The sequence below is a fragment of the Urocampus carinirostris genome, chromosome 8 (genome assembly GCF_059441175.1).
Source record: "Urocampus carinirostris isolate Australia breed hairy pipefish chromosome 8, RoL_Ucar_1.0, whole genome shotgun sequence".
Taxonomy (NCBI): domain Eukaryota; kingdom Metazoa; phylum Chordata; class Actinopteri; order Syngnathiformes; family Syngnathidae; genus Urocampus; species Urocampus carinirostris.
In genome coordinates, this window is record NC_142356.1 from 38,047,428 (window position 1) to 38,075,263 (window position 27,836).

At 38.4% G+C, this 27,836-nt stretch overlaps 3 protein-coding genes across 5 annotated transcripts in view; 2 read left to right on the top strand and 1 right to left on the bottom strand.

The window, feature by feature from the left end:
- ppp1r12c (protein phosphatase 1, regulatory subunit 12C) overlaps window positions 1-18,350 on the bottom strand; it is a 31,238-nt gene extending 12,888 nt beyond the window's left edge. The window contains exons 1-14 of one of the 2 annotated variants that reach the window (XM_088342612.1): window positions 17,990-18,350; window positions 14,138-14,312; window positions 13,926-14,056; window positions 12,739-12,857; window positions 11,517-11,676; window positions 10,070-10,214; window positions 9,918-9,992; window positions 7,603-7,682; window positions 7,290-7,399; window positions 7,141-7,208; window positions 3,743-3,876; window positions 3,572-3,659; window positions 819-936; window positions 605-720 (exon numbers count right to left, since the gene is read on the bottom strand). In XM_088342612.1, coding sequence (XP_088198738.1) covers window positions 605-720; window positions 819-936; window positions 3,572-3,659; window positions 3,743-3,876; window positions 7,141-7,208; window positions 7,290-7,399; window positions 7,603-7,682; window positions 9,918-9,992; window positions 10,070-10,214; window positions 11,517-11,676; window positions 12,739-12,857; window positions 13,926-14,056; window positions 14,138-14,312; window positions 17,990-18,198 — 1,728 coding nt within the window. In that variant the 5' untranslated portion in view covers window positions 18,199-18,350. Of the gene's footprint in view, window positions 1-604; window positions 721-818; window positions 937-3,571; window positions 3,660-3,742; window positions 3,877-7,140; window positions 7,209-7,289; window positions 7,403-7,602; window positions 7,683-9,917; window positions 9,993-10,069; window positions 10,215-11,516; window positions 11,677-12,738; window positions 12,858-13,925; window positions 14,057-14,137; window positions 14,313-17,989 lie in introns of both variants that reach the window. The other variant, XM_088342611.1, reaches the window with a different exon arrangement.
- Window positions 18,351-22,441: 4,091 nt separating this feature from the next.
- Window positions 22,442-26,166, top strand: LOC148361818 (nicotinate-nucleotide pyrophosphorylase [carboxylating]-like). The gene is made up of 4 exons (XM_088343200.1): window positions 22,442-22,694; window positions 23,778-24,088; window positions 25,567-25,698; window positions 25,767-26,166. Exons 1-4 carry the CDS (start codon window positions 22,442-22,444, stop codon window positions 25,959-25,961), a joined length of 891 nt encoding a protein of 296 aa, XP_088199326.1. The 3' UTR covers window positions 25,962-26,166.
- An 868-nt stretch (window positions 26,167-27,034) lies between these two features.
- LOC148361819 (integrin alpha-M) overlaps window positions 27,035-27,836 on the top strand; it is a 61,047-nt gene continuing 60,245 nt past the window's right edge. For both annotated transcript variants that reach the window (XM_088342621.1, XM_088342622.1), the window contains exon 1: window positions 27,035-27,181. The gene's annotated coding sequence lies outside the window, so the exon portion shown is untranslated. The remainder of the gene's footprint in view (window positions 27,182-27,836) is intronic.

Genomic DNA, 27,836 nt, shown 5'->3' on the forward strand with positions numbered 1-27,836 from the left:
CCTTCGATTAATCAAAAATATAATCGTCAGATTAATAGATTATTAAAATATTTGTTAGTTGCAGCCCTAGAATGTTATTAAAGTAATGGATCAACAATACAAACAGCAGAGATATAAAAACTCCTATCTAATTCTAATGAGCGCATGCAATTTGATCCATCAGTGAGGCAACCACCAGTGACAACAACACAAAAAGATGTGCTGCAATCTGGCACTGTTCTCCACAGTATGGTTGCCCTGGTGTTGTCATCTACAAAATATAAGGCTTACATATTACCTGACGCAGCCCCCAATTGCATTTTCTTTCGGCCGGGTAGTAAATATGTGCTGGTCTTTGTAATCGCCATCTTAAAGGGTCACATGATCAAAAAATACAGTCTAAAACCCGGTGCACCTTGCCCAAAGACAAAATGGAGATTCATTCTTAAATTGGAGCATGTGGCTTTCAATCAAGTGCGCTCTGTAGTCTAGAATTTACAGTAATCTGTAAGCAAAAAGTCTGACAATTTGTTACATAGAGGTTATCCAAATGATTGAAGACATGTGTATCTAAGGTGGCACAATCGACTTAATACAAAATCAATCACTTCTGCAACTTTACTACCTCGTTTCCCGGCTGAAGGATGCCAGTGGAGCGCCTCTCCTTTCTGGCCCGCCTCCTGTCCTTAGGCCCCAGACGTCGGTCAGCTTCAGGTTCCTCCTGCTTCTCTTGGTCTGTACCTATAAAAAATGTACAAATCAAAACACTCATGAACACAATCGTGTGCTCTCATCACACTAATCACAAATTGATCTGTAAACTGCAGAACTAAACTGACCCCTCTCTGCCGCCATGAGTGTGATGATAGGGCTGGTGGGCTGAATGGTACAAGGCAGAGGATCAGAAGCTCGGGATATGGTCTTTTCAGCTTCCTTTAGGTCTGTTAGAGTCACACCCTGAAAGACACAGGGCACATTTGAAATGAGTCATTTTTGTTGGTTGATAAAACACAATTCATGGGATTTTCAACGAACAAAAAAGACTCCTTGAAAAAAACCACTGCGTCCACATAAAAGGTGGGCGGATGGATCAAAAAATTTTATTTCATCGAAATTAAGCAAGTACTTGGTTCAAATCGATATGTTAAACCACACCCCCTACATTGCATATTACCGTACTTTTATTGCAGTGTGTATTTTTTGTAGCACTATTAAAATACTCTACACAACACGCTACAGTGGGTATTAGCACGTCACATTGGGTATTTGTATATTGTATTCCTTTTGCTTTATTATTGTATTGTTCTCAGCGAAGGGATGCTGCTGGAAATGTGAATTTCCCTGCGGGGATTAATAAAGTATCTATCTTTCTATCTACAGTCCTGGGATCGATACTTGGCTTTTCCAATTTCCTCTGAGTGCTGCTTCTCTGCACAGAAAGAGCACCTACCCCTCTCTCTCGCCGGGTGCCCTCTGATACTCTCCGAGTTAATGCCCGAGGGAGTAAGCACACTTTTACAACTGTCCCCATACCTGGCTATCTGCATCCTTCTTACCGGGCAGAGGGGAGTGCAAAAAAAAAAAAAAAATATCCAGATCAATCTGCCAAGCCCTAACAAATGCTAAAAATGGCGGAGGCAACAGGAAAAGCAGCGCAATGTGGGCTCTTAAAGTGGTTTACTACTGTGATAAAATAGACATTTTGCATGAAAAAAGTTCACGCTCCAGATGAAAGAGCAGCAAGAGATGTAAATATATTACTGTTCTTGAACAAAAACATTTACATCTGTTATCACTACAGCAACAAAGCCAAAATATGTGCTTTGTTAAAACAAAAAGTAAAAGGTTTGGAATAAGAGCCAAATTACACTCATTTGATTTCAATGCATTGTATGGGATTTAATCGTATAAAAACTGTATAAAATAAACGTTTCAATGTTACAGATTTTGCTTATCACGGGTTCATTTTGGAACTTAACCATTGCGATAAACGAGGGTTCACTGTACTGGCAGCAGTAAAGCAGTCAAAGTAATTCTCAAACCTGACTGATGTCCTAATTATAACAGAAATCTATTTTTCAGAAAGAGTCAAAAGGATTTGCATACATCAAAAAGTTTGTTTGAAGCAGGGGTAGGCAACCCAAAACGTTGAAAGAGCCACATTGGACCAAAATAATAAAAATAAAATAAATTTGCCCAGATAAAAAAAAAAATCAAAAGCCTTTTAAAACCTTGTAATGAATTCTATGCATGCTGTATGTATCTATATTAGCCTACTATCAAAATGACTATGTTGGATGGAGTGCATCCTCTGGATAATGATGCATCATGTGACTATTCTGTTGTAGGATATAACCTCAAGTCAAACTTCATTACAAAAATAATGACTTACATAATGTTTCATTGCCATGAAAAAAGTAAAGAAATGCAATGAAAAAATCCATCACATAACACGACTCACAGGCAATTGAGTATTTTGCCGCCCAATGTCCTTGATTTACTGTTAGGTGATGTTGCTTGCCATTTTAATGGCCTTTTCCTCCACTGTCTAAGTAGAGAGAGGCATGTCTTCAATTTTCGGCACTATTTTACGATTGTTCTAGACTCCTTCATGTTGTCACTGTCTGAACGGTTTTCCCTGCTTTATTATCTCCTGGGTTGCAAAAAAACTCAGTAATCAAAAAAAAAGTGTTTGGAAATGCAATCCACTTGTTAAATCTATATTTGCCCTCATTTAATTTCTCCAAAATTGATGCAATCTCACTTCCAAAAGGGTACTCTGCCGCAAATGTAGCAGGCTTTCGCCGGAAAGTTCTTTCCACATTACTCTTTTTCTCATTTAATAACTTCACACTACAGAGCAAACATTCAAGAAATCCATACAAATAGGCACTGAATGCAAATAGTTAGTTCCAAGAAACGTTGAATCCTCTGTTCTCATCAGTTATTTTTCCCTTTATAGGTTTGGTGTCCATTGCCGATTCGTTGAAAACAGCCACCTGCCTTGCCTGGTGATGCTTCCACTTTTAAACGGGCGGAGCTTAGGACACACAGCTCATGATGTTGGGAGAGAGTTAAGCGGAGAAATCAAGTCATGATTATTTGTATAGCCGTTTATCACAAGAAGCAACACACTGGAGTTCAGCTTGTAGCACTTGAACTTGTACCGGCTCCTTGTTGAAATACAATATCTATTCCACACATTTTTACAGCACTATAGACCGTTAAGTGTTTGTGCCATGTTTAGCCTTTTTATATAAACCATATTCATAAAAATATATTTCCCTCCACAATCATTGGAAATGCGCCAAGGAGCCGCTTGCCAGAGCTTAAGAGCCACGTGTTGCCCACCCTGGTTTAAAGAGACCGTGATAATTGAAAAAAAAATAATAATAAATGAATGGAATTACAGCAAAGAGTTTTTTTTAAATACCCAGGGCATTTGTAGCATAATTGAAATCAATGATTAAAGCTCTCCAGCAAAATGTCTACAATGTATTTGATCAATTCAAATTAAAACAGAAAAAACATTTAACATCAGTATGGAGAAAAGATCAGATGTACCGTAGGTCTAATGTGTATATTGAGATACCTGAGTGGAGCGACGGGACTGGCGCAAGAGTCGAGAGCGAGCTTTCCTCTGAGATTCAGACTCCTCATTTCTGAATGGGGCTTGAAACCTTACGAAATGCATAAAAAAGGACAATATAGCTCAAAGTAATATGTACACAATGTCAACTTGCGCATAATACACAATTCGTACTTGCGACGCTCAGTAGTGGGTGTGTTGGGACTTTCAGACGTGCTGTCCCTCGATTGAAGGGAAGGCTGAACTCTTGCAGTGCGAAGCAACTTGTCCTGCTCCTTATCTTCCTCTCCACTTCTCTCATGTGAGATCTACATTGTGTAAAAGCAAATGTCACAGATATAAAATGTCCTTCAAGGTTCGTACTTTTCATGGCCAAATTCAAGCACTTTTTAAAGATTTTCAAAGCCAATATTCCAATTTTTCTAGTACCATTTAAAGATGAACTCCGGCGTGAATCAAGTATTTTGCAGAAAAAAAGTGAAACAAAATCTTATACCGATTTTTAATCGCTTTCTATTGTTTCCATTCTATGACATTCGTATCTGGTACTATGACTAAAAGTAGTGTAATAATGAGATAAAACTTTGCAAATGTATGTCCTTGGTTGCCTAGTGGAATGGATTCAGCGCTCTCACCATTGCTATCCGGTTTTGATCCCCCGTGCCACGATTGTTATGCACTAGCGTTTTTTTTCTCGAGTGATTATATGTACAAATATGGTAATTTAGCGGTATACATTTATATTTAGAATTGTATCCGTGTATAAAACGCCCTGAATTATAAGGCGTACTTACAAATATCTGGCCAATTTGCGTTTTTTAGAGCGCCTTATAGTATATAGAAAATAATGTAGTTTGTTATCCTAAAAAACAAAAATATATATTTTTCCTACAGATTGGTGCAGCACATGATGTAATACTTATCAATATTTCTGATACTTGTGTGAATACTAAAGAAAACTTTTAACAACTCTCTGTAACCTTGATACACACTGAACATAAGCTTCATCAACAACTTGTCTGGTATATGAACATTTTTTCAGGGTTCGTACACCTTTTTCATGGCCAATTTCAAGCAATTTTTAAGAACTTTCAAAGCCAATTTTCCAATTTCTCTAGTACCATTAAAAGAAAGAACATCCAGTGTGAATCATGTATTTTGCAGAGCCTTAAATATATCTCTGATTTAAATAGGCCATTTTTAATGTTACGTGTGCATTTATCAAGACATGATTTTTAAATCTTGAGTAAAACATAAATATATTTGTTTTTGAGACAAAACTCTCCTCATTTAGGTGTTTGGGAAAAACGAATAATTAGTAGCTTATATTTTCAGTTGCAGGAAGTCATTCCCATTACAATTTTCCACTAGGAAATGCCACCCTAATGTTTTGCATGGCTCACAATAAATGCCCATAATTGATACGAATCTAATACACATTTCAGAGTGCCCTTTTTAGGTGTAGCACCTGTCTTCTTGGGCGTTACCCGTAGGGGGCGATGAAAATTCGTTGGACAATGCCATACAACGGAATGGAAGCTGCAGATAATCACGAGGGAAAAAGAAATGCATTTGCAAAGCAAAGGCGCGAGAGAGCAGTGTCGACATTATTTTTAAGACTTCTTGACAAACATGGCAACAATAACCAGCATTTACAAGGACTTCACCCAAACTTCAAACGCTTTTCATTCTTTGAAAAAACAACAACAACATGAAAATTCAGGAATTTTCAATGATATAAGCAAGGAGTGACCGATATGGGTTCAGTGCCGATACCGATTATTAGTACCAAGAGGAGGCTTTGTTAAACAAATTAAGTTATTAAATGTACTGTGCTACCTCATGAGCAGATAATTAGTAAATAAAAAGTATATCAAAATCTACTGCCACCTACTGATATGGATGACTATTAAAGTTCCTCGTCTGAAAATAGCAAAAATACTGAATAATGGCCTTATTTTTTTTGGAAAGATAAAATTGGGCAAATTCCAGCAGCACACGAGACAAGGTCTCACGGCGCACTAGTGTGCCCCGGCACACTGGTTGAAAAACACAGATATAGACATCAATGGATTCTTTGTTTTAATCACGCCAATCACTATTTCTTAATAAACAGATTACAGTGGGACCTCGCTACTTCGCAAAAAAAAATAAAAAATAAATTAAAAATTAATAATAATGAAAAATATTACATTGACATTAGAAATTACATTATTTTACAAAATTTGAAAACAAAATATTCAATTAGTATTAGTAATTGCATCATTTTACAAAATTTTAAAACACAAAGAAATGCACGTATACGCTAAGTCACGGCCATAAACGCAAGCTCATTGGCCAGCTCGCTGAATACTCGACTCCCCATTGGCCCATTCACTACAGTATGCCACGCATATCTCGTACGTATACTGTACAGCACAATACAGTACGCTTCTCGCCATTACTGTAGCCTGTGTCTTTTAAAGTTTTGTGAAGTCCTCGTGATGGCTCCTAAACGCTCTTCATCCCTTGGTGCAGCTTGTGAACCGAAGAAAAAGCGAAATATGCTAACAATTACAGAAAAAGTGAGTTTATTGGACAAATTGAAAGCAGGAAATAGCTACGCTAGCGTAGCCCGACAATATCAATTACACCGCCTCCTGCAGCTTCTCCTGCATCATCTGCGCCGTCATCCGAGGAGCAGTAAAGCTCTTCCTGCCCCTGTGCAGTCATTCATCGATATTACCTCATCGTACTGCACAGGTCTTTTTATCAACTACGCTTAAAAGAACTTATTGTGAGAGGTATGTTAAATTTTGTTTTATTGTTTAACAAGAATCTCTCTCTCTAACCGTATTCTATATGGTGTACTGGATTGTACTGTATACAGGGGGTGTGAACTGCAAAGGTTTTTTTTAAAAGGTGCGCCGCTACTTTGCGGATTTTCACTTATCGCGGGTGGTTTTGGTCCCCATTAACCGCGATAACCGAGGTCCCACTGAATACAGAATATGATTGCGACAAAGGAAAAAAAATGTTCACATAAAAGGGGAATCGAATTCTGCAGGGGAGTCTGAATAAGGCACACCACCGGTATTTGCTGCTTCGCGTTTGCGTCACTTCACCATGGCGACATTTACTTGACATTTCAGTCAAGGGTGGTCACAAAGGGACAGGGGCAGAAAAACCGATGCTAATTGCGAATGTGAAAAATATTCGTAACAGCCCTAACATTTGTAACTGCGGAAAGTGCAGAGTGAGGACAGCTTCCGGCTTGAGGGCCTGCCCCGTTCTCTCATCCAATCAGAAGGCACAGGGTGAATAGACAGAAGGCAGGAGAGGGAGAAAAAAGATCGAATCGAAATACGCCTCAAATAAGTAAACGGGCCGATACCTATATCCGTCAAAATCCCCAAATATCAGTTCCGATAATCTGCCCGCCAGATAATCAGTCGGCCTCTCATTTTAAGCACCCGTACGAACCATGTCTTTGTAACCCCGATACACACTGAACATGAACTTCTTCAACAATTTGCCTGATTTGTCACGATGATTTTATACTCAAGAAATTAAGCCACAATTTGGGCCCTCACCTTGTCAGTTGGACTGGCCGCAGATACAGTTGCACTTTCAGTGTCTGGACTGGACAAACCGGAGCTCTCTGAAAAAGGAAAATAAAGTTTTGCTTGAGCCTGAATTACGGAAAATAAAATGACTTGTTTCGTGGTGGCAGTCGTTTTACCGGGACTCCCATTGTCCTCGCTGAGTTCTAGGCCTCCTGAGAGGTTCCTCTCTTTAGATTGGTCCTGCACGTTCATCTTCTCTTTACTGCTCATCCTGCAAACTGAGGTCCTGCTGACATAAATAAAATAAGAAATAAATACAAAATAATAAAATTAATTAAATGTGCAAGCTATATGTTATTGGATTGAGTAAAGAGTATAACAGTTAAACCGGCTTGACGCTGACAGAGAACCATTTATTAAAATTATTGAGTACGTGAAACAAATGCTCAATGTTTGAAAGGTTGTTGCACAGAATGGATGAAAACTAACCTCCTTTTTTTAGTCTGAGCAATTACAGTGGTAGCACCTTGTTGGTTCTGCCGTTCTCGAATGGACTGCTCGTTGCGCCACTGTGAAGACAAACAGATAATAGTGAGCCACACTGCAAAACAATTTTCTATTCTTATGGATTTACAGTTTCCGAGGGTCTTTTTTTCACATGCCATCCATCTGAAGAAAAAAAATGTTAGTTTGAAGTATCATTTTTCTTGCTTTCAATATATTTTCTTGTTTTTTTTTCTAGTTAAATTAAGAAAATATGTATCATATAAGTTATTTTTTCATAGTTTGGCCGGGGGTGAGACTTATACTCTCGTGCGACTTATGTGTGAAATTATTCACACATTATTATATTATTTCACATGTTATTTTTACACTAAACCGCAGAAGGGCACTCGAGGCCTGTGTTGATCATTTCAATATGGCGACCTCTCTTGGACCACCAACACTACATCACAGGGCAGGAAAGCACAACAGTGCCTTTACTTATTGAGCAAACTCAAGTAAACAAGTGCTCCCATGTAGAACCTATCCTGACTACATTCAACCGAGAAACCATTGAAAGCTTCTTTTCCAGCTGCATTGCTGTGTGGAGCAGTAGCTGCACAAACTACAACAGGAAAGCCCACGCATTGTAAAAACAGAATAATCGGGGTATCACTTCCCTTTCTGTAAGACGTCTACACCATCCACTAAACATTGTATTTTACACATTTTTCTAAGGGTAGGTCAGGGCGTTTCCAAGAGTGGCCATTGAGTGACGACCAGGTTAGAACATTAAAAGCTTTGCAAATGTGTATTGTGCTTTGGCCAATTTTTTAGACATTGTGAAAGAGTAGTAAATGTTCGATTTCCAGAGGTCAATCAATGATTGTGCACACTTGCGTGTAATAATGGTGCGTAAAAATGAATCACGAATTGTGTTGTGCATTTCATTTTCAAATCTGATTTGAATAAACCCCTGGAAAATGGCATTATCAAATGTTATGAAGTAAATATTTTACCCGGTTGGATTCACCAGACTCTTGCGGATGTAAGGAGGCCATGGTTGCCTACATTAAACAAATATAATGATGGCAAGGCAACATAATTGGCGAGTTACGCCAGCTTTATAGGTTTGATATTTGTTTATCAAAAGTCCGGCGGCTAGCCAGCAGAGTGTTACGGGGTTAAGTACAACGTTCTTATTCTAGGATCTTTACCTTGTTTCTGTTGTAATATTGAAATGTGTCACTGTGAATATACTCATCGTTGTATGAATTTTCTAGTTACATCCTTTCCATTCTTTCAATTGACCAAATTAATATGTTAATCCAGTTTAGTAATTTAGTGGTAATTAATGCACATTGTCGTTATCGAGATATTTGATTCCAATTAATTACTTTGTTTATTTCAACTTAGTAATTTAGTGGTGTTTAATGTACCTTATGATTATCCATATATGTGAATGTACATCTTTATTTCAGTTTTATTTATGTTAGTAATTTAGTGGTAATCAATGCGCCTTATGAATATCCATATATTTAAGTGTACTTATTTACGTAATGTTTTATTCAATTGTTGCCAAAATATATTAAAAAAGTAAAAAAATATATTCTTGAATTAAGCAATTTCTTTTATTGAGTAGACAGTAGAAAAAATGTTTCCATTTTAAGAAACATTTTATACAAAGAAAATACAACTAAAATGAGTTTTAAGTAAACATTTTCTTATTTTACCAGGAAAAAATAGGATATCTTCAAATAACAAAAATCATACCTAACATAAGCAAAATTTTCTGTGAATGAGTTAAGAATTTAGTTTTTAAGCGGTGCATAATTACATATTTGCTAATTTTAAAGATTGTGTTTATTTTATTTTAGGATCAAGATAAAACATGTTAAAAGGGACACTGAAAAATACTTGACCACTTGATGTCACTGAATTATGTAGTGCAGGGGGGAAAAAAAAGAGTGCTAGTACAAACTACGGTGAAGTGACCAAACAGCAGCATTTCTTTGCCCAGTCTGTCACAAGGTATTTGTTTTTTTTAGCCATTCCAAAAAGATGTTAGGCAAGTATGTCAGCTCCCCGTAGGTGCCCTGCATGTTATGTATAATAAAGGCACATTTCCTTGACCTAGAAGTATTAAAAAAAAATACCCAACTTTATATGATAGTTCATGTATTTGTCTTAAATTAAGAAAAAATAATATTTTTGAATGATATTTTTACCACTTATAGGCACTAAATAATACACAAAAAGAATTCTCAAAATTGTCAAAGGGGTAATATTTTGCAGTATAGAAAGGTTGAAAAGTGTCTCACGTTGGCTTGTTTCTTAATTAAATCCTCAAGAAGCTCCTCCACACTTTCATCTGCTACATCCAATGGTGTTTCACCCTGTAGAACATGACACAATTATGAAAACAGCTCATATAGCACGATGTGCTTAGAGAAATAAATGTAAAAAGTCTCACTCCGCAGCTACGGGCTTCCATATTGCACATCTGTTCAGCTAAAATTTCACAGGCTTCCCCCTGGCCCCAGTGTGCAGCTGCGTGCAGAGGAGTCCAGCCATCCAAATCCATTGCTGACACGTCAAGCCCACATTGACAGAGTAGCCTGAACATCACAAAATAAAGTGAATTACGGATTACAGAGACCTTTCGCTACTTCGCGTTTTGGTTATCGCTGGTTCACTCTTTGACGAATTTTGAATTGAATCGTCTTCGTCATTGACATCAACGTATGGTGCATTGTGTTTCTTATAGATGGCAGACAGCGCGGAACAGATTAGGGAGGGCGCTCTGTGTTGGGCAAGTGTGACTGTTTGCTGTCAGTTAACATCTGTGAATTAAAACAAACTTGAAAGCCCCGCAATCACTAGCATTTAGCGACTTGTTACATGGGAAAAAAAAAATCATCAATTAAATCGAACTCCACGGTATGTCAGAAGAACGCACCAGTGGGCGCTGCATGGATTGTTGTCACGTCCGGGAATCGATTGAGGCGGCGTCGTAAGGGAAGCAATAGCCAGGCTGCATGTCTAGCCGATTGCTACGGTTAAACTAACACCCGATGCTAACACAAAAACAGCCTGCCACTTGGGCTCATAACCACACAAGGGGAGGAGCTTCAACGGCCATGAAGGTGTGGCGAGAATCCAAGTGTTCCAATTTCTGCATGAGAGCCGGAGGGTGACAAAGCCCGCACCACACAGGGGTCGACACGGGCTCTTTGCTTTTATCTGAAGCTGCGCGTGCTTTTCACGAATGTCCTCCAATTTCTTTTGAATTTTGTACAATGAAACTAAAAACATTCGTTCAACAGGAATTGTGTTGTGCGATGCTACTTCGCGGATTTTCACTTTTTACGTGTAGTTCAGGTCCCCATTAACCACAAAAACCGAGGGATATCGGTCTCGTCTCAATAAACTGGCAAGGAAAGCGAGCTGCTCTGTTGTAGGCACAGAGCTGGACAGCCTGACAACAGTAGCTGAGAGACGGGCACTGAAAAAGCTGCGGTCAATCATGGACAATTCATCACATCCATTACACAGCATTATATCCAGACAGAAGAGCAGCTTCAGCGACAGACTGCTGTCACTGTCTTGCACCACGGACAGACTGAAGAGATATTTTCTTCCTCATGCCATGAGGCTCTTTAACTCCACCCGGCGGGGTAAAGGCCCACATTAAACCACACCCCCTACATTGCATATTACCGTATTTTTATTGCAGTGTGTATTTTATGTAACACTATTTAAATACTCTATACAACACGCTACAGAGGGTATTAGCACGCCATGTCACATTGTGTATTTATATATTGTATTCCTTTTGCTTTTCCCTGCGGGGGTGAATAAAGTATCTATCTATCTATCTATATACAAATTGAATTGTGATCATGGCGAATGCAGCCTACTTGAGAGCTTCCACGTAGCCTTTGGCCGCAGCCACGTGAAGAGGAGTGGCCCCAGTCCTTGGATTCCGTACGTCTGCAGGTAGTCCCTCGTTCAGCCAGGTCCGAGCATCGCTTGTGATCTGCTCCTCCTCTAGCCGCTTCACTGCTTCCAAGTCCACACCTAAACGCAAGCAAGATCAACACTTGTATATGTATTCCTATACGACTTCATTTATAGACCCAAAAAGCTTAAAACATTCATAAAAGTCTCTGAGGATGCAACAACGCTATACTAGATAATAAAAGGAAAATTATATTCATTTTTTTGTAAAACACTTTCAGCAAAACTGCACCAATGTAGTGATTGACAAAAGATCAAATCACAACATGGGTGATAGAGGGATGTGCTGCACTAACGAATACATCACAACAACGTACATTTAGTAAAACACTGGTCATTTTTTTTGTTTTGTTTTTTAAATGTGAATGTACACAACAATTGCAAAAGTGAGTACACTCTTCACATTTCTGCAGAGATTTTATTATAATATTTACTGAAGAAACACACAATAAAAGGAGGATGCAAACAAAGGCCATGGCCAGGAGGATTAAAGTAGTTCTGCAAAATCATGGGGCCCTTACAAAATATTAAACTTCACGCACTTTTAATTGAGGGTGTACTTACTTTTGTTACCAGGGGGTTAGCTACTAATGGCTATATTTTGAGTTTGAGGGGGAAAATACTTTAACACTGCTATATAGGCTTTACACATTATGTCAAAGAGATATTTCTTCAGTGTTGTTCAATTAAACATTATGATGAAATCTGCAGAAATGTGAGAAATGTACTCACTTTTGCGAGATACTATATTACACTTTTCTTGATTAAACTGCACAAGCCTTTTATTCAATGGAAATTTGTTTTTGATTTGGGTCGCAGCTTTTAATTTGGCTGGAATCGTGGGTTCTGGAGTCAGACCAGTAGAGAATCACTGATCTTGATCCTTAGTGGTTTAAGATTTAGGATGACTATTATTATTGTATAAATAAAATTGTTGTTATTACAAATATTATTTGTAGGCCGGCTGCAAGAATATTGCCACTCAATTGACCAGTGCGTGGTTAAAAAAATAGGGTTGCCAATAACTAGCCTAAATTATCAGTGATTATACATTCTAGTGTATTTTCATGATGCCATATTGAGTCACTTTAACCAAAGTGTTGTTTCTTGGCAAAGGTTTACCTTGTCTCAGAGTGTGTTCCTGAAGAAAGTTCTCTGTGGTTTCATCCAAAGCTATGTCCAAAGGGACATCCCCATCACAGTTGACAGCGGAGACAGAAGCCCCAAAACGCAAAAGGAAACTGATGGAAAAATAAATACATCGCCCGTTTGTATACATTATAATACTATAAAAAGCACCATAGCTAACAAATTCACTTTGTTGTGAAATTACAGTTCCAAAGTGAGTTTTCATTTTGTGCAAATACACTGCAGCCAGTCTAGCATGTTCATTCTTTAGCTGGGATGTTGTGCTGCCAAACACTGCTACAATAATAGAATTGTTCAAAGCAGAAATAGCCTGGCACATGCCACTGGCATTAAGATATAGTGTAACATTGCATCCAAGCACATTTGCAGCACTTCACCTTCTTGTCTTGATATACAGCTTTCTCTCAAAATGTTGTTATTTTTATCCATATTTTCAAAACCCCACACAATACAGCGTAGTTACTGATTACATTTTATATTCACTGCAACTAGGAAATCAAATTTGAGTGCACTATACTTTTCTTTGTTCTAAAGGGAAAAAAATAAAATAGATCAGTTTATTTACGTTTCTGTTTCTTATCAATAAACTGTTCCTAGACATATATGATCAGGAAACTTGTATTATTCAAGATTCAGATCTTGGCAGTGCATGTCCCACCACAAACCAACTTGAATTAAGTGTATATGTTCTTTAAAGCTATAGTCCCATCAGACAGGCAAAGGTTTGTATATCTGGATTGCTAACAGAAATGCTAACAATACCTCAATCCCAATTCAAAATCTTAGCTGGAAACCATAGAAAGACTTTGAATCCCTAGTTTCAAGGCCAAACCACATTTCCAAACCCAAGCTGGAAACCCTAGAAACGCTTAAAATCCTTGGTTTCAAGCCAAAGCCCTTCTTCACAATAATAGCTGGATACCTGAGAAACACTTTAAATCCTGAGTTTCAAGTGAAAACCTGCCCGAGTTTGCCTAAAGGCACCTGAAAAACTATCATATGCATAACAGAAAATTATCTTGAATGAAATCTTGGCATGTGTAGATTAGATGATGCAATAACGCTGTAAAATACGAAAAAGTAGGGAAAAGTGAAGTATTGTGAACCGTCTCCAGATGCACAATTGTTACAGTATCTAAGCTTTAAATGAAGGGCCATACTCTGCAATATCACAGTTGCCACGAACAGCAGCGACGTGCAGGGGTGTCCAACCTTCACTGTCAACTTGGTTTACATTGGCACCGTGCTTCAAAAGAAAGGACACCATCTCCATACTACCGTCAATGCAGGCCTTGGAAAATTAGATTTTCAATGTAAGTTGTGTTTACATCCAACAATAAGGGAACATCTTGTGTCATAAAAGCAACTCCACCTGATGTAAAGCGGTTATCCCGTCAGCATTGGAACAGTTGATGATTTCAGAGCCATCCTTTTGGTTGCTGCTTTTCAACTCCTCGGCCTGCATCAGCATCACTTGGGCCTCTTCGGTCTCCCCACTTGCACACGCAGCCAGGAACTCGGCAGCTATGTCAAACCTCACCCGTTTTCTAACCAGTGTGATAGACAAAATGGGGACTTGAAACACAATACACAATTTCAAACATCATTTTCCATTCATTCATTTTCTCTTTGGTTCTCCTTTTTTAGGGTAGTGGGTGAACTGAAAGTCCTCTTGTTGGCTGAGTTAAATCAATAAATAGACACATGTAAAAGAAAACATTTCCCCGCTACAATCCAAAGAATCATAACATTTGTGAACATGTGCTACTTGGAGAATGCACATTTCTACACATTTTTCATGGCCAAATTCAAGAACTTGTTGAGGGCTTTCAAAGCCAATTTTTCAATTTCTCTAGCACCATTTAAAAAAAGAAACATGATTTTTAGATGTTGAGTAAATCGCGAATGTATTTGTTTTTGAGACAAATCTTTCCTCATATAGGTGTTGGGTCAAAATAACGGTGATATGTAGCTTTAATTTTCAGTTGCAGGAAGTTCTTCCCATTACAATTTACCATTGGGTAACGCTTCCGTAATTTTTTACCATGGCCCATAATAAATGTGTACAAATGATACGTAATTCTTGCACGTGTATACGTACATTTCTTAGTGCCTTGTTTAGTTGTAGCATGCAACTGTTCTGTTGGGCACGACCCTTTAGGGGTGATGACGCTTAACAGGACAAGAGAGCAGTGACAAGACACCAGAGAGCACTTCACTTAAGTATTTCAAGCAAGTTTTTTTCCATTTTATTTACCAACCCCGCGGCAAAACGCCTCACTGGTCTCGATTTATTTATATTTTACATCATTCCAGTGAACTTTGTACAAGCACAATTTGTGAACAAATGGGACACCGCATTGTAGCTTACATTTGAAGTGAGGTGCAAACAAGCATATTTTGGTGAGAGACATGAAAATCATCCTTTATTTATTGTCAAAAACCGTCGGAGTCTCATAAAAATGGACACCTTCTCACATTTGCTCCATTAGTTTTCCCCTTTTCACTTAAATATGTTATCAATTTCTAATCATCCAGTTTTTTGTAGCTTGTATTCTGATGGATGGCATGTGTAAAAAAGACCCTCGAAAACTGTAAAATGTATATCGTGATTCAAACAATCAGATCATTTCTAAATGGACGTAAAAATGACTTATGAGTTGAAATGACTGATCAGAAGCGTTTAAAGTTAATTTGGGCAGGGTAACTTCCAGACCCCTTTTTTGTTTTCTGGTGATTTGTAAATGTTTTAAATTAATGTTTATAGCAGCATGACTGAAAAGAAAAAAGTAAATGGTAAAATATAAATGTTTTTTCTCTCACAAAAATACAAAAGTTATATGCAAAAACAACATCTTTTTGAATAATGATGTAGCTCGTGCCCCCTGATCAGATAGCTCGGAAGTGGCATGTACATTATGTAAGGTTGTTCATTTGTCACTGGTGATGATGACATTTTGGTCCAAAAATTTAAGATTTTAATAACTTACAGACAATTGCCTGCATGTAAACATAGTCACTGTGAATATCTGACTGAATGAAAAATGATCAACTTATATTTAAATGTTAATAGTCCTCTGAATGTGAAATTCACTTTATATTTACGTACTGCTAAGTGTTCCAGTGAGTGTGACATCTCCTCTACTAAATGTAAAAAAGACAAAGATGTATTATTGAGCAATATAAAACCAACCTATTGATGGAAAACAATATCAAACACTACGTGTGTTTTAATTTGTAGCTTTGTGATGCTTAAAATGTGTTTCTGTCTGATTGTCTTGGGCAAATACTGATTAGCTCAAAGTAATGTGATAAGGCCCATTTTTTGATCATGTGATCACGACATCTGTAGTTATCAAGCCGCGGCGCAGTTTGCTGAGGAGTTGAACACATGAATCATATGTGTTGGAAGAGGGACGGATGCAGGAAATACTGGATAAAAATCACTTATTATCAGTTGTTATTCTGTCTTGCTGTGTGTAAACTGGGTGACGTGGGTGAGGTAAGATCTTGGGACCGGGCCCGAACCAGAATTTCGAAACAGGACCGGGCCTAAATGTCAAACATTATGTCGGGTCCGCCCGGCTGGGTTCTCTCTCTCTCTCTCTTTACTTTTTTTAATTTCATGTGTTCCATGCATACCTGTCAACCTGTAAGTTTTTGCCCTACAAAGTACGTTTATTATGCATTTTAAGACGTGTACGTCGTACAAGAAAATCTGTACGGAAAAACGCAAATTTTTCAATCATGGGTACCATCCGGTATACACAGACTATCACGAAACGGCAAATCAATCAAGTCAAACGAGTTCGAGTTGTGTAGTGAAAGGAAGTCTGTCTCTTTTTAGAGAACCGGGTTTTTCGGCTCAACTCATTAAAAGCTCATTTGCTTTGATGCATTATAATACGAATTATTATGTTATATAAAGAAGTTAAGAAAAAAAGGAAGTATAAAAGGGAAAAATGAAAAAAGACAGGTTTGTGGTTATCCCTTTAATCAGTATATTACCAACAATAATTGAATACAGAAAATGAATTCATAATTTGAATAAGAAAATGTATTTTTCTACTTAATTATATTTGCATGTATTTTTTCCTTCTACAGTGAACGTCCAAGCTACTTTATTCTTGAACTTTTTTTTTATAATAAACCTCATTCATGTCAAGCAACTCAGTATCTCATAACAAAATGTTAATCAACAATATACTGTATATGATATAACGAAACACACGTACAATATAGGTCAGCACGGCGGAGCAGCAGTGGTTAGCGCGTGTGCGGCACAGTTCTGAGGTCATGAGATCAAACCTCCTGTGTGGAGATTTCATGTTCTCCAAGAGCCTGCGTGGGTTCCTTCCGAGCACTCCGGTTTAATCCCACATTCCAAAAACATGCATGTCAGGTTAATTGGCCGGTCCAAATTGTCCAAAGGTGTGAATGAGCGAGTGCCTTGTCTGTCCGTGTGCCCTGCGACTGGATGGCAACCAGTTCAGGATGTCCCCTGCCCACTGTGCCAAGACAGCTGGGATGGGCTCCAGCACCTGCGCAACCCTACTGAGGATAAGCGGTGCAGATAATGGATGGATGGAAGTACAATATAACATTTTAAAACTACATAAATAAACACGTTTGAAAAAAAATATGGTGTAAGATTATTTTGTATTTTGTAAGGGAAAATACGACAGTTTGTAAGGGCAGGGAGCCGTGGAGGTTGACAGGTATGTCCATCTTTCTTTTTCTCTGTGCTTTCCGGGCATCATGCACGCTGCAGCCAATCAGTTGACTGGTATGAAATGGGCTAGAATTGGCACCTATTCGGATAACCAGTATCGCTACCAGCTACTGTTAAATAATGTTAATGTCATTGTTTGTTTTATGAATGGTGAGTCTGTCTCAAATGGTACAGAGCTTGCATTCAACATGATGTGTGTCGTAGTAGGAACGGGTGGTTGGGTACAACCACAACTGTCACAAGCAAAAAAATAATGTTTTTCTTAACAGGTATTTCATGGGGAAAACGTATGAAAGCAGAGCATTAAATAACTCATTTGTTTGGTGAAACTGATACGTATAAAGATAACAAGCATAAAAATAACCCGTTGTGCCAGATTAGCAGTCCACCCACACAGGTCCACTTCATTTTGGGATTTAGGGCTATGCAAACAAGAAACTTTCTGGCAATTTGTGTGAAACTGTTCACCCAAAAAGCTTATAAAGTATTTACCTTCTCTTGAGGAGTGGGCTTTCATCGCTCCTCGTAATGTTCCGCTGCTCAGCCATCGGCTGCTGCATCTCGGCCTCCGGCTCCTCGGTTCCTCTTTCCGCGCTTTCGCCTCGCCATCTTCGCCGGGGCACAGCCGAGGCTTTGTCCGTAGAAGAACCGGCCCAGCGCTTTAGCTGCTCCCGCCGCTTGGTCCTCGCCACGTCTCCCATTAGTTCACCCAAGGAGGACCGTTTTATTGAAAATAAAACATAGCCGGGAAGCTAAAAACACGCCCTCCATGCGTATCCTTTCACTTCCTGGTCCAGATCGTGCTGGTGGACGCCCCAGCTCCTGTTCTTGCGTCTGTGACGTCATCACTGCGCGATTGCGCGGCACTCGATGAAACCAATCCTGAGATTAGGTGACTGGGGGCGTACGCATAGAGCGGGGGAGTCGAAGTCATTTCTAGCTTGGGGGAAACATAGTAGGGGTAAAAGAACAACAGGAAGGGGGGTTCAGACTAGTAGATTAAAAGGAAATAAAGAACAAGAAAGAGGGAGGGAGGAAGGAGGAGTGAGGAAGAGAAAGAGAGAGAGAGAGAGAAAATGAAGGAATAAAGAAAGAGAAAAAGAGAGAATGGGAGAGATAGAGAGAAAAAGGAAGGAAGAAAAAAATAAAGAAAGTAAAAAAGAAAAACGAGAGAAAGTGTGAGAATGAGAACAAAAGTGAGAGAGGTAAAGAGAAAGAAAGAAAACAATAAATAAATAGTGAGAATGGAGAGAAAGTAAAAGGAAAAAAGAAAGAAAAAAAAAATCCGGCATGTATAAAGTCCAGTCCCCGGAGGCCAGTTGCAGCCAGTGATCACATTTTACCAGCCTGCGGCCCATACCTGTTAACCTGTACGTTTTTGCTGTACAAAGTACATTTATTATACATTTTAAGAGGTGTACGACGTTCGAGAAAATCTGTACGGAAAAACACAACTTTGTCAATGACGGGTACCATCCAGTATACACCGACTATCACAAAATGGCAAATCTATCAAGTCAAACGAGTTCGCCGCGGTAGCCTCTATCTCGATATCGTTTTTTCGTTTTTCGTCTAATAGCATCTTTCTTAGTTCTTTCAAATCTTCCCTTAGCAAATTTAGTGTTGCTTATTAGCAGTATATTATAAAGAACAAACCCTAACGAAGCGAGCGGTTTGATGTAGTGAAAGGAAGTCCGTCTCTTTTTAGAGAACCCGCTTTTTCGGCTCAACTCATTAAAGAGAGCTCTCAAACGGCTCACTTGCTTTTATGCATTAGATTACGAATTATTATGTTGCCTCTGCAATAAATTGATAATATGCAGCCCACCAGTAATGTTGATCGCAGCATATAACACATTTGTACAAAAAAAAAAATTCAAGAGATGATGGCAGTAGCCCTTTGGGCCACCTTGCCCTTGGCTTTCTGTGACAATTTAACCAACCCCATTTCCTACATGGCGTCATAAAAAGAAAGGAGAGTTGACTGAGAGGGCCGCCGCTTCCAGGACAATTTGAAATTGGAGTATTTTTTCACCAAAATCTGAAACACTGGCGTCTGCCTAGTTTGCTAAGAGACTCAGGCTGGTTTTGAAGAATGGAACCTCAAGAGGCACTTCCAGACAAAAGATTCTGACTACAAAAAGCCAATTGGAAACGATTGCTGTAAAAAAGTGAAGCTACTGGAAGCACTTTTTGACGAGACCCTGCATGTTAAATGAAAATGCTACAAAGGCAAGTTACGAGGTCGTGACGCTCATCGCCAAGCACTGGAAACCTTTCTCAAAGGTGGAATATATGAAAGACTGTTCATAGAATGCCAGGCTGAATAGTCGGCCCTTAAACATTTTCAGTTTACCAAATCTGTCCAGATTTCTGAAAAGTTACTGAGGGCCTCCAGAGCCTTTTACAATACTTTTCACACTTACCCCATTCATACACACACTCAAACACTAATAGCATAGTCAGCCATGCATATCGGGGGGTATAAGGGTTCAGTGGCTTGCCCAAAGACACTTCGGCGTAGAACTCAGAGGAGCCAGGAATCAAGCCTCAGCCTCCTTTGTCCCAAAACAACTGCAGGTTCAGTGTTCTTGTGATAAAATGATATCTTACAAGCAAGGTGCCCTTGTGTTTATGGAAATCATTGTTTAGAAATGGAAGGGAATACAAATTTAAGAAAAAAAGCACCAAAGTGAGAGTTCTGCTTGAAAAACATCCTTTCACAAAAAAAGTTGTTTTTCTTAGAAATTAGTATTTTTGAGAAACTCAGCAAAGCTCAACTGTTTTTACTAAACGATGGTAAAAGTTAAAAGCATATAGCTGTATAGCAAAGGAACTGAGTTTTCTGTAGACCTTTAAAAAACGTTTGGCATTGAATGAGTTAAGGTAGTGTATTTTGGGGAATTTCAAGGTATTTATTATATTAAATTCTATCCGATGGAAAGGAAATTTGATATGCTAATGGTATGGTATGTGGTATTGACTTTAATGACTAATCGGTATCTGAAAAGATTTGGTCTCTTGTTTTAGGGATTGCAACACATGCTCTTTGCTAGACATAAACATTCCAACATGCACTAAAGGGTCAAATTCCACATGACATTTTTCGGTAGTTGAAGCATTCAGTCAATGCAAAGGAACATCTGAAGGTCCCAAGAAAGTAAGTGAACGTGTCATTTAATTGTTTTTCATGGTTAGTTACATTTTAATTATAATGACAAACACCATTGAAAATTTATCCCATAGTCCTCGTACAGCATATCTAATGTTAAAGGCACAGGGTGTAGTATTTGATTACTATATGTGTATGGCATTGTGCAACCGAAAACAAGTACTGAAAAGCACTAGGAATAATACAAACAACGGGGACTCAATGTGACCAAAACACAATATAATTTTCTTTCTTTTTTTTGCTTATCTTTTCCAGAAAAATGGAAAAAGAAAACCGTTTTTAAAAAAGTAAAGAGAAGAAGAGGAAAAGGTGAAAAAGGATAAAGGAAAAATATGAAAAAAGGAAAAGAATAAAATTAAAAAAGAAAAAAAAAGAAAAAGAGGGAATTAAAAAATGAAAAAGGAAATACAAGCAAGATACTTAAAAAAGGAGAGACAAGGAAAAATAATGAAAATAATAATTAAAATGAGCCAAATTATCTTACAGTGGAACAATTTTTTTCACTATTTTCAAAACCTTTTCTGAATTAATTGTGAAATAAGAAATAATGAAAAATATTTTTTTATCTATCTATCTACTCTTGTCATATCCCTCGAGAGAGGTGACCGACAGCAAGACAAATACATACACAAAAACAAAGAAAAGAAAAAAAGGAAAAAGTATCAAAAATCACAAAAAAACGGACCATGGCCAACCTAAATGCCCAGACACCCAAACAAGTGAAGCACCTCAGAACCCAAGCACCTAAGAGACAGCGAGGCAAAGAAAGGACGGCGAGAGACCGAAAGGTCTCGCAAACCCTAGTTATAGGGTCACTAAAGGTGAGAGGATGTGGAAGTAAAGTGACTGAGTGGAAGAAAGAGGAGATTGGAAGGATGATGACTAAAAGGAAGGTTGATGTGTAAGCCTTGAGTTAACCAACGATGAAAGGAAAGGTTGAATTACAGTTTGGAGGTATCTATGGTAGAAAGTCTGGAGTTACGGGTTGACATGCTAGAGAAGGAGTGGCTGTGCTTGTGAGTAAATAATATGTATACAAAAGGGAAAAAAACGGAAAAAAACCCCAAAGGTTTTTAAGGTTAGCATTCAGCAAGATGGCGGACAATAATGTCAGCTCCCTTTGGGTAATGATCCTCTTGGTCGGAAGTGGCACATTTTTATCAAGCGAATATTTATTGCGATCGTTGGAGCAGTTTATTCACGCACAAAGAATAAACATGTTGTGTGAAAATAAATATATGTTAAAGAATATATTTTTGACTTCCATGAGGATACCTCTGAAATATCCCACAATAAATAAACCCAAAGTTAGGCTAATGTAATTATTAAACACAAGTCATTTAGCTTACAAGCTAAACAAATGTTTAGGTCTTAAGTAGTTCATTTATTTTATTTTAGAACTACTGAACCACAACTGTGAATAAAAACTGTTCAAGTATCATTTTAACTTCTTTTATTATTAAACATAAAAACCTACAGCTCCATGCACAAATCACCAGAAAATGAAAGGAATAACCCAAATATGAAGCTGGACAGCTGGCAGTCTGACTAGGACCTTAATCTCTGTATGCGTTTTCACTTAACTTGGGGGCCTGTGTGTCAACAAACCTATCGATCAACCATCAAAAACGAATAAACAAAAAGGCTGTACTCGAATAAACAAACATATGTCAGTTTTTCCTCAAAGATGTACTCGGAAAATTCACAACTTGACAATTTGATTATTTTTATTTCAATTACTATTTCCTTGGTTTTTAAATGCATTTTACAGAATGGTGCCTTCCATACACAATCCAGCCCACATGATTCCACCTCAAACGTTGACGCAGCTAGCAAAGGCTTGGCTAGCTGAGGACACGCCTAACTTTGACCCTGCAGGAGTCTGTGTGGGGGAAAAGATGGTGGAGGCAAGCTTGTTGTGTAAAAGTCCAGGCAGTATCTTGGCAGGAAGTCCCTTCTTCACAGCCGTGTTCTCTGAGGTTGGCTGTACCGTGGAATGGATTTATCACGATGGAGAACAAATGGGTCAGTGTTGAATTGATCTAATTATTAGAGAACACTACAATTATTTTATGTATAATACTTGTTTTTATTAATGATGTGAATCCTGTGGTAAGGCTGTAAATTTCACACCTTGGCCTTCAGTAGTGCTACATCTGAATCAATCCAACCCTCAATAACGATTTTATGGTTATAAAACATTTACTGCACCTACAGCTGCGGCACACATTAAAAAAAGCGTTAATAATAACCTAAAAAACTGCATCAAATAGGAATGTAGTCACATAATACTCGGCAAAAAATATTTTTCTTTTGTGCACAAAATACATCATCCTTTTTTTCCTCAATAAAATTTTAATTACTCCATTGAACAGATTATCTGTGCGTTTTAGTTTCATCAATAAGTTATTTTCTGTCGCCTTCGAAAGCTAAAGCTGAGAGTCGAACCTGGCATAAGCTATGCACATAACACACGTACCCACTTCTCTCTGCCTAGCGCCGTCTACACTGAAGTTTGATACGTCAGTACCCTCGTTTGTAGTATTTTGTGACATTTTTACAAAAAAAGCTCATGTTTTGAAACCATTTATTTGGACAAAAATGAAGGTCAAAATGAGCCTCAACGATCTTAAGTAAGTGCTAGAGGGAGAAAGGTTTAAAGTGGTCTACAGTATTTGTTGATATGGGACACAGGCTCTGGCATTATTCCTATTTCATGATTGTTATCAAATCATCTAACATTACAAAGTAAAATAAAATGCGCTTGGAAACCAGTTTTCTTATGGAGAGCAGATTTGGTGGTTTTGCCGGATTTGATCTCGAAATATACTATGTGGCCAAATATTTTGCTATAATGGCTCTTTGGGTGAAAAAGGCTCCTGACCCTAGGGCTTAATACTTGATTATTAAAGCAACCATCTGGACGCAGCGCAACCAGTGGAAAAGCAATGAAAATAGCTGGCAGACAGTTTGGAATCATTTAATAAGTATTTATGGACAACATGTAATTAACATCACATGGTTTGGATAAATTATAGGCCAGCAGAGAAGGCCTTGCAGGCACTGACAGTCCACTGCTGACCGTATCCTATTTGATTCAAACCATAGGCCCTGATCCTGCCACACTAACTGCTGTTGTGCGAGGGCCGGCCCGATGCGTCCTGCTGGGCGAAAGGCCGGCCCTGAACTGTCTCGCCCGGGCCTCGGGGATCGCCACCCGATGTTCGGAACTCCGGGGAATGGCAAAAGCAGCAGGATGGCACGGAGAAGTAGCGGGCACGCGTAAGACAACGCCTGGCTTCCGCCTTGTGGAAAAATATGCCATTGTGGTTGGTGACGTGTCCATGCACAGGCAGGACTTGAGTGGAATGGTCATGCTGAAGGATAACCATGTATGGGCCTCAGGAAGCATCACAGAGGTGGGCATGCAGAATTTGTTGACAACATTTTAAAAATTGGGTTTACATTTTTATATTTATAAAAAATGTACACATAAATTGAAATGTATATCTTTTTCATTTTTGTTTTGAATGATGAGTCCAAATTTATTGTCATCTTTTGATAAGGTGGTTGGAAAATAGTATTTTACATATTTGCAGTCTTATAGCATACATTTGTATGTATTTTTGTTTGTTATTAAAGTTATTTAGCATGTTTTATATTATATAATATTTTGTTGTTTAGTTCAGTGCTTTTCTATCTGCCCCAAACTGCAATGTTTGAATAGAGTGGAGGAAATTAAGTGTGTTTTTTAAAAATCCAATGCATCGATGAATCGAAAAAAGAATCGACTGATTCACCGATTATTAAAATAATCGTTAGTTGCAGCCCCTATTCTAAACATTTTCTAATGCTTTAAATAGATTTAGAATAAACCACTTTTGGGTGCCATTTTCCTTTTGGGCATGGTCATTGGAACACAAGAATGAAAAAACCCCAACAGTAAGACTGAGTCCAGATGGAGACTAAAATCCTGAAATAAAGGTACAAACAGCCAAAATGTGTAATTGTCTACATATTCTTTGACAAACATTAACCTAAAGTTTCAAAGAATCCATGGAAAAAAAAAAAGGAAAGCGCTTTGGGAGGTCGTCATTGACTTGAAGAGCGCTATATAAATGCAGACCAATTACATTTACATTTACTGGAAGTTGAAAAGCAGCTGTTCAGTCTTCTCGCGCTATTTTGATGAAAAAAATGCTGAGTCTACCAAACCAAAAGTCATAAGTCAACATTTGGGGGCATTTTCACATCTAGAGTACCCTACCTAACTGTCTGTGAAAGATGGTGGTCATATCTCGACGCCTTCTCCCTTTTCTCGGGTGGACAGACACACAGGGAAACAAACAAACAAACACATATTTATACTTACATCCCAAATGAAAACACCCTTGCTTTGCTCGCAGTAGATAATGATAAATGACCAGTGTTGGGCATGTTACTTTAAGAAATTAATTAGTTATAGTAACTCACTACTTCTTTTAAAATGTAAATGAGTTAGTAACAAATTACTCTATAGTAAAAGTAACTTGTTACCAGGGAAATTGACTATTTTTGTCTCTTAAAAAGTAAGTTGTGGTGTGTCAAAGAATAAGAAATGTTCGAGTCATTTGAATTGAGAAGAACAGACAGGTAGTAAGTTGTGTTATCGAACCTTGTAATATTTATTGCACTTCACCAGCTACAGATTTAACATACACTTGAAGTCCAACAAAAAATAAACAGTAAAAATTATCATTAAAAAAAATTAGCATGTACATTAACACGCACAAAATCGTACAAAAACACGCACACATTTTTTAAAAAATAAAACAAACCATAATTTGTCCCAGTAATCTTATATATGCATGTTGTCAACGTCTTCCTCTCCACATGCTTAGAAATTTCTGCTTTCTAGGCTGTAAAAGCTGCCAGGTCAGTGTGTGGCTTTAGCAGTAAGATCGAAGTGGAGTGTCGCTGCACCGAAGAGGCGATGGAGGCAGCTAGAGTAGGAGCAGACATAATTATGCTTGACAATTTCGAGCCCAAGGTACACAAAACAACTTGCAGCGCCCCCCTTGCAAAAATCAACATTAAAATTACTATGATTGTCAACAGGCTCTCCGTGTGGCAGCTGCTGCGCTGAAGCAAAAATTCCCAACTTTGCCAATAGAAGCCAGTGGCGGTGTCTCTCCTGAAAACTTAACTGAGTATTTCTCTCCGTGGGTGGACATCATCTCCCTGGGCTGTATAACTCAAGGCTGTCCTGTTGTGGACTTCTCACTCAAGATTCAAAAGTCTTCTAAAGCATAGAGAACATATCTGGGGTCGTACGGGTGCTTGAAATCCTTAAGATAGCTTGAATTTTAAGGGTGTGTTTTAAGGTCAGGATAATGCTTGAATTTTGGGTCAAGTGCTTGAAAATGCTTGAAATTGTTGCCATTGACATGTTTCTTGGCAATCTGACTCTGTGGACCATGCAATAAAGAAAATTCACCCAAAAAGTGCATGAAAATGACGCCGATATGCCTGCTCTTGTGGTTTGTCATTATTCTCATTACAGGCTATTATTAGACCATCCCCTAATCTAAAACCTACAGAGCAAAAGTTACGAGTCAAATACAAAAATTAGCATTGTAACCAACAAGCCCTTTTGGCTTTGTTGTCATAATTGCAGGTTTTTGTTCAGGAACAGTAACAGTATTTGAATTTTTGGTTGCAGCCTGTTGCTCTCTGAAGGGTGAACAATTTTCATGTATTAATATAAATTTGCCACAGTAGCGGACCACTTTACCACACCTAGTATTGTCCGTTTCTGTGGGTGAAAAAAGTTCATGCCGCGCTGTGCTTCCAGTTTGCCTCTGTCATTTTTAGCTCCTGATAAGGGTGCGTGCCTAGATTTTGCCCTCTTTTCTGCCTGGCAAGCAAGATGCAGCAGCAAGCCAGTAAGGAAGAGGTGCTAAAAGTGTGCCTGTCACAACTATAGGCATAAACGGAGGAAGATGGGTGAGAAAGAGGACTGCGTTATCTGCATCTCTTAGCTGCACTTTGAGGAAATTGGAGGGGTTAAGGATCGATCCCAGGACAATAGTGTCGATCCGATCCAAGTACTTGCTTCATGTCAATAGTATCAATATTTAGATGGTACAGCCACCCCCTCTTTAAAACAGGGTCACGTTTTCGATAAGGTTCTATCAGTACCTTAACGCTGGTGCTTATGTGGCGCAACAAGGGTAGCTGACTAGTTAAAATGTTATATCTTGGGATTTTTATCTTGTGTAATCCGTATTTGACTGTTAGGGGAAGTGTATTATTATTTTTTTCAGGGTATTGAGTTTTGTATGTCAGAAAGGGGTAAGAGGAATACCAGTATATCACCACTAGATGGCATGGTCTCACAGGTCAGAGAAGGGTGCTTGGGCCAAGTCTCACGGGACCTCATGTGATTTAATGAGACTTTCTCAATAAATCATCCTTAATTTCTACAAGTAAAATGTGTCGTGTGAGACTGACATTTATCATCTATTTTGCAGGTGAGATGTATATACTGGTAACATACTTACTGTGAGGATGACAATATGTGAAAATATGTTTGTAAAGCTTGTTTGTGATGTCTGTAAAGTTTACAAAAAAGTGAAATAGTACGAGTGAGTCGTCCGTTGGCATAAGCAACAAATAGGGCCTTGGGTGAGGTATGCTATGTTATGCTGGACTAACTTAAAAGTGTACTGTGATATTCATTTGTATATTTTGATACCAAATAACAAAAAGTGAGTTGTTGTTTTGGAAGGTACAGTTATGTTGTTTTGTTCAACGATTCTAGAAACGTACCAATTGATGGCAATGTTATTTTGTATTTATATGTTAAAAGAGGGGCAGCACGGCGCCGTGGTGGTTAGCGCATGTGCGGCACAGCCCGGAGATGGCTGGGATGGGCTCCAGCGCCCCTGCGACCCTACTGAGGATAAGCGGTGCAGATAATGGATGGATGGATGTTAAAAGTGATCTCACGTGATTTAATGAGACTTGCTCAATAAATAATCCTTAATGTCAACAAGTAAATGGTGTTGTATTATCTATTTTGCAGATGAGGTAGAACAACAACAACAACAACAAAAACAAAAATATATAAAACAAATGTGTAACACCAGCTGGAGCTAGACCATCCACCTGGGTCCCGTTACACTT

What these genes read in the sequence shown, in the direction of transcription:
- LOC148361818 (XM_088343200.1), top strand. Translation starts at nt 22,442, where the DNA reads ATGGTGCCTTCCATACACAATCCAGCCCACATGATTCCACCTCAAACG. An exon ending in CCTCAGGAAGCATCACAGAG is followed by an intron (nt 24,089 to 25,566) that starts GTGGGCATGCAG and finishes TCTGCTTTCTAG; the next exon opens with GCTGTAAAAGCTGCCAGGTC. An exon ending in TTGACAATTTCGAGCCCAAG is followed by an intron (nt 25,699 to 25,766) that starts GTACACAAAACA and finishes GATTGTCAACAG; the next exon opens with GCTCTCCGTGTGGCAGCTGC.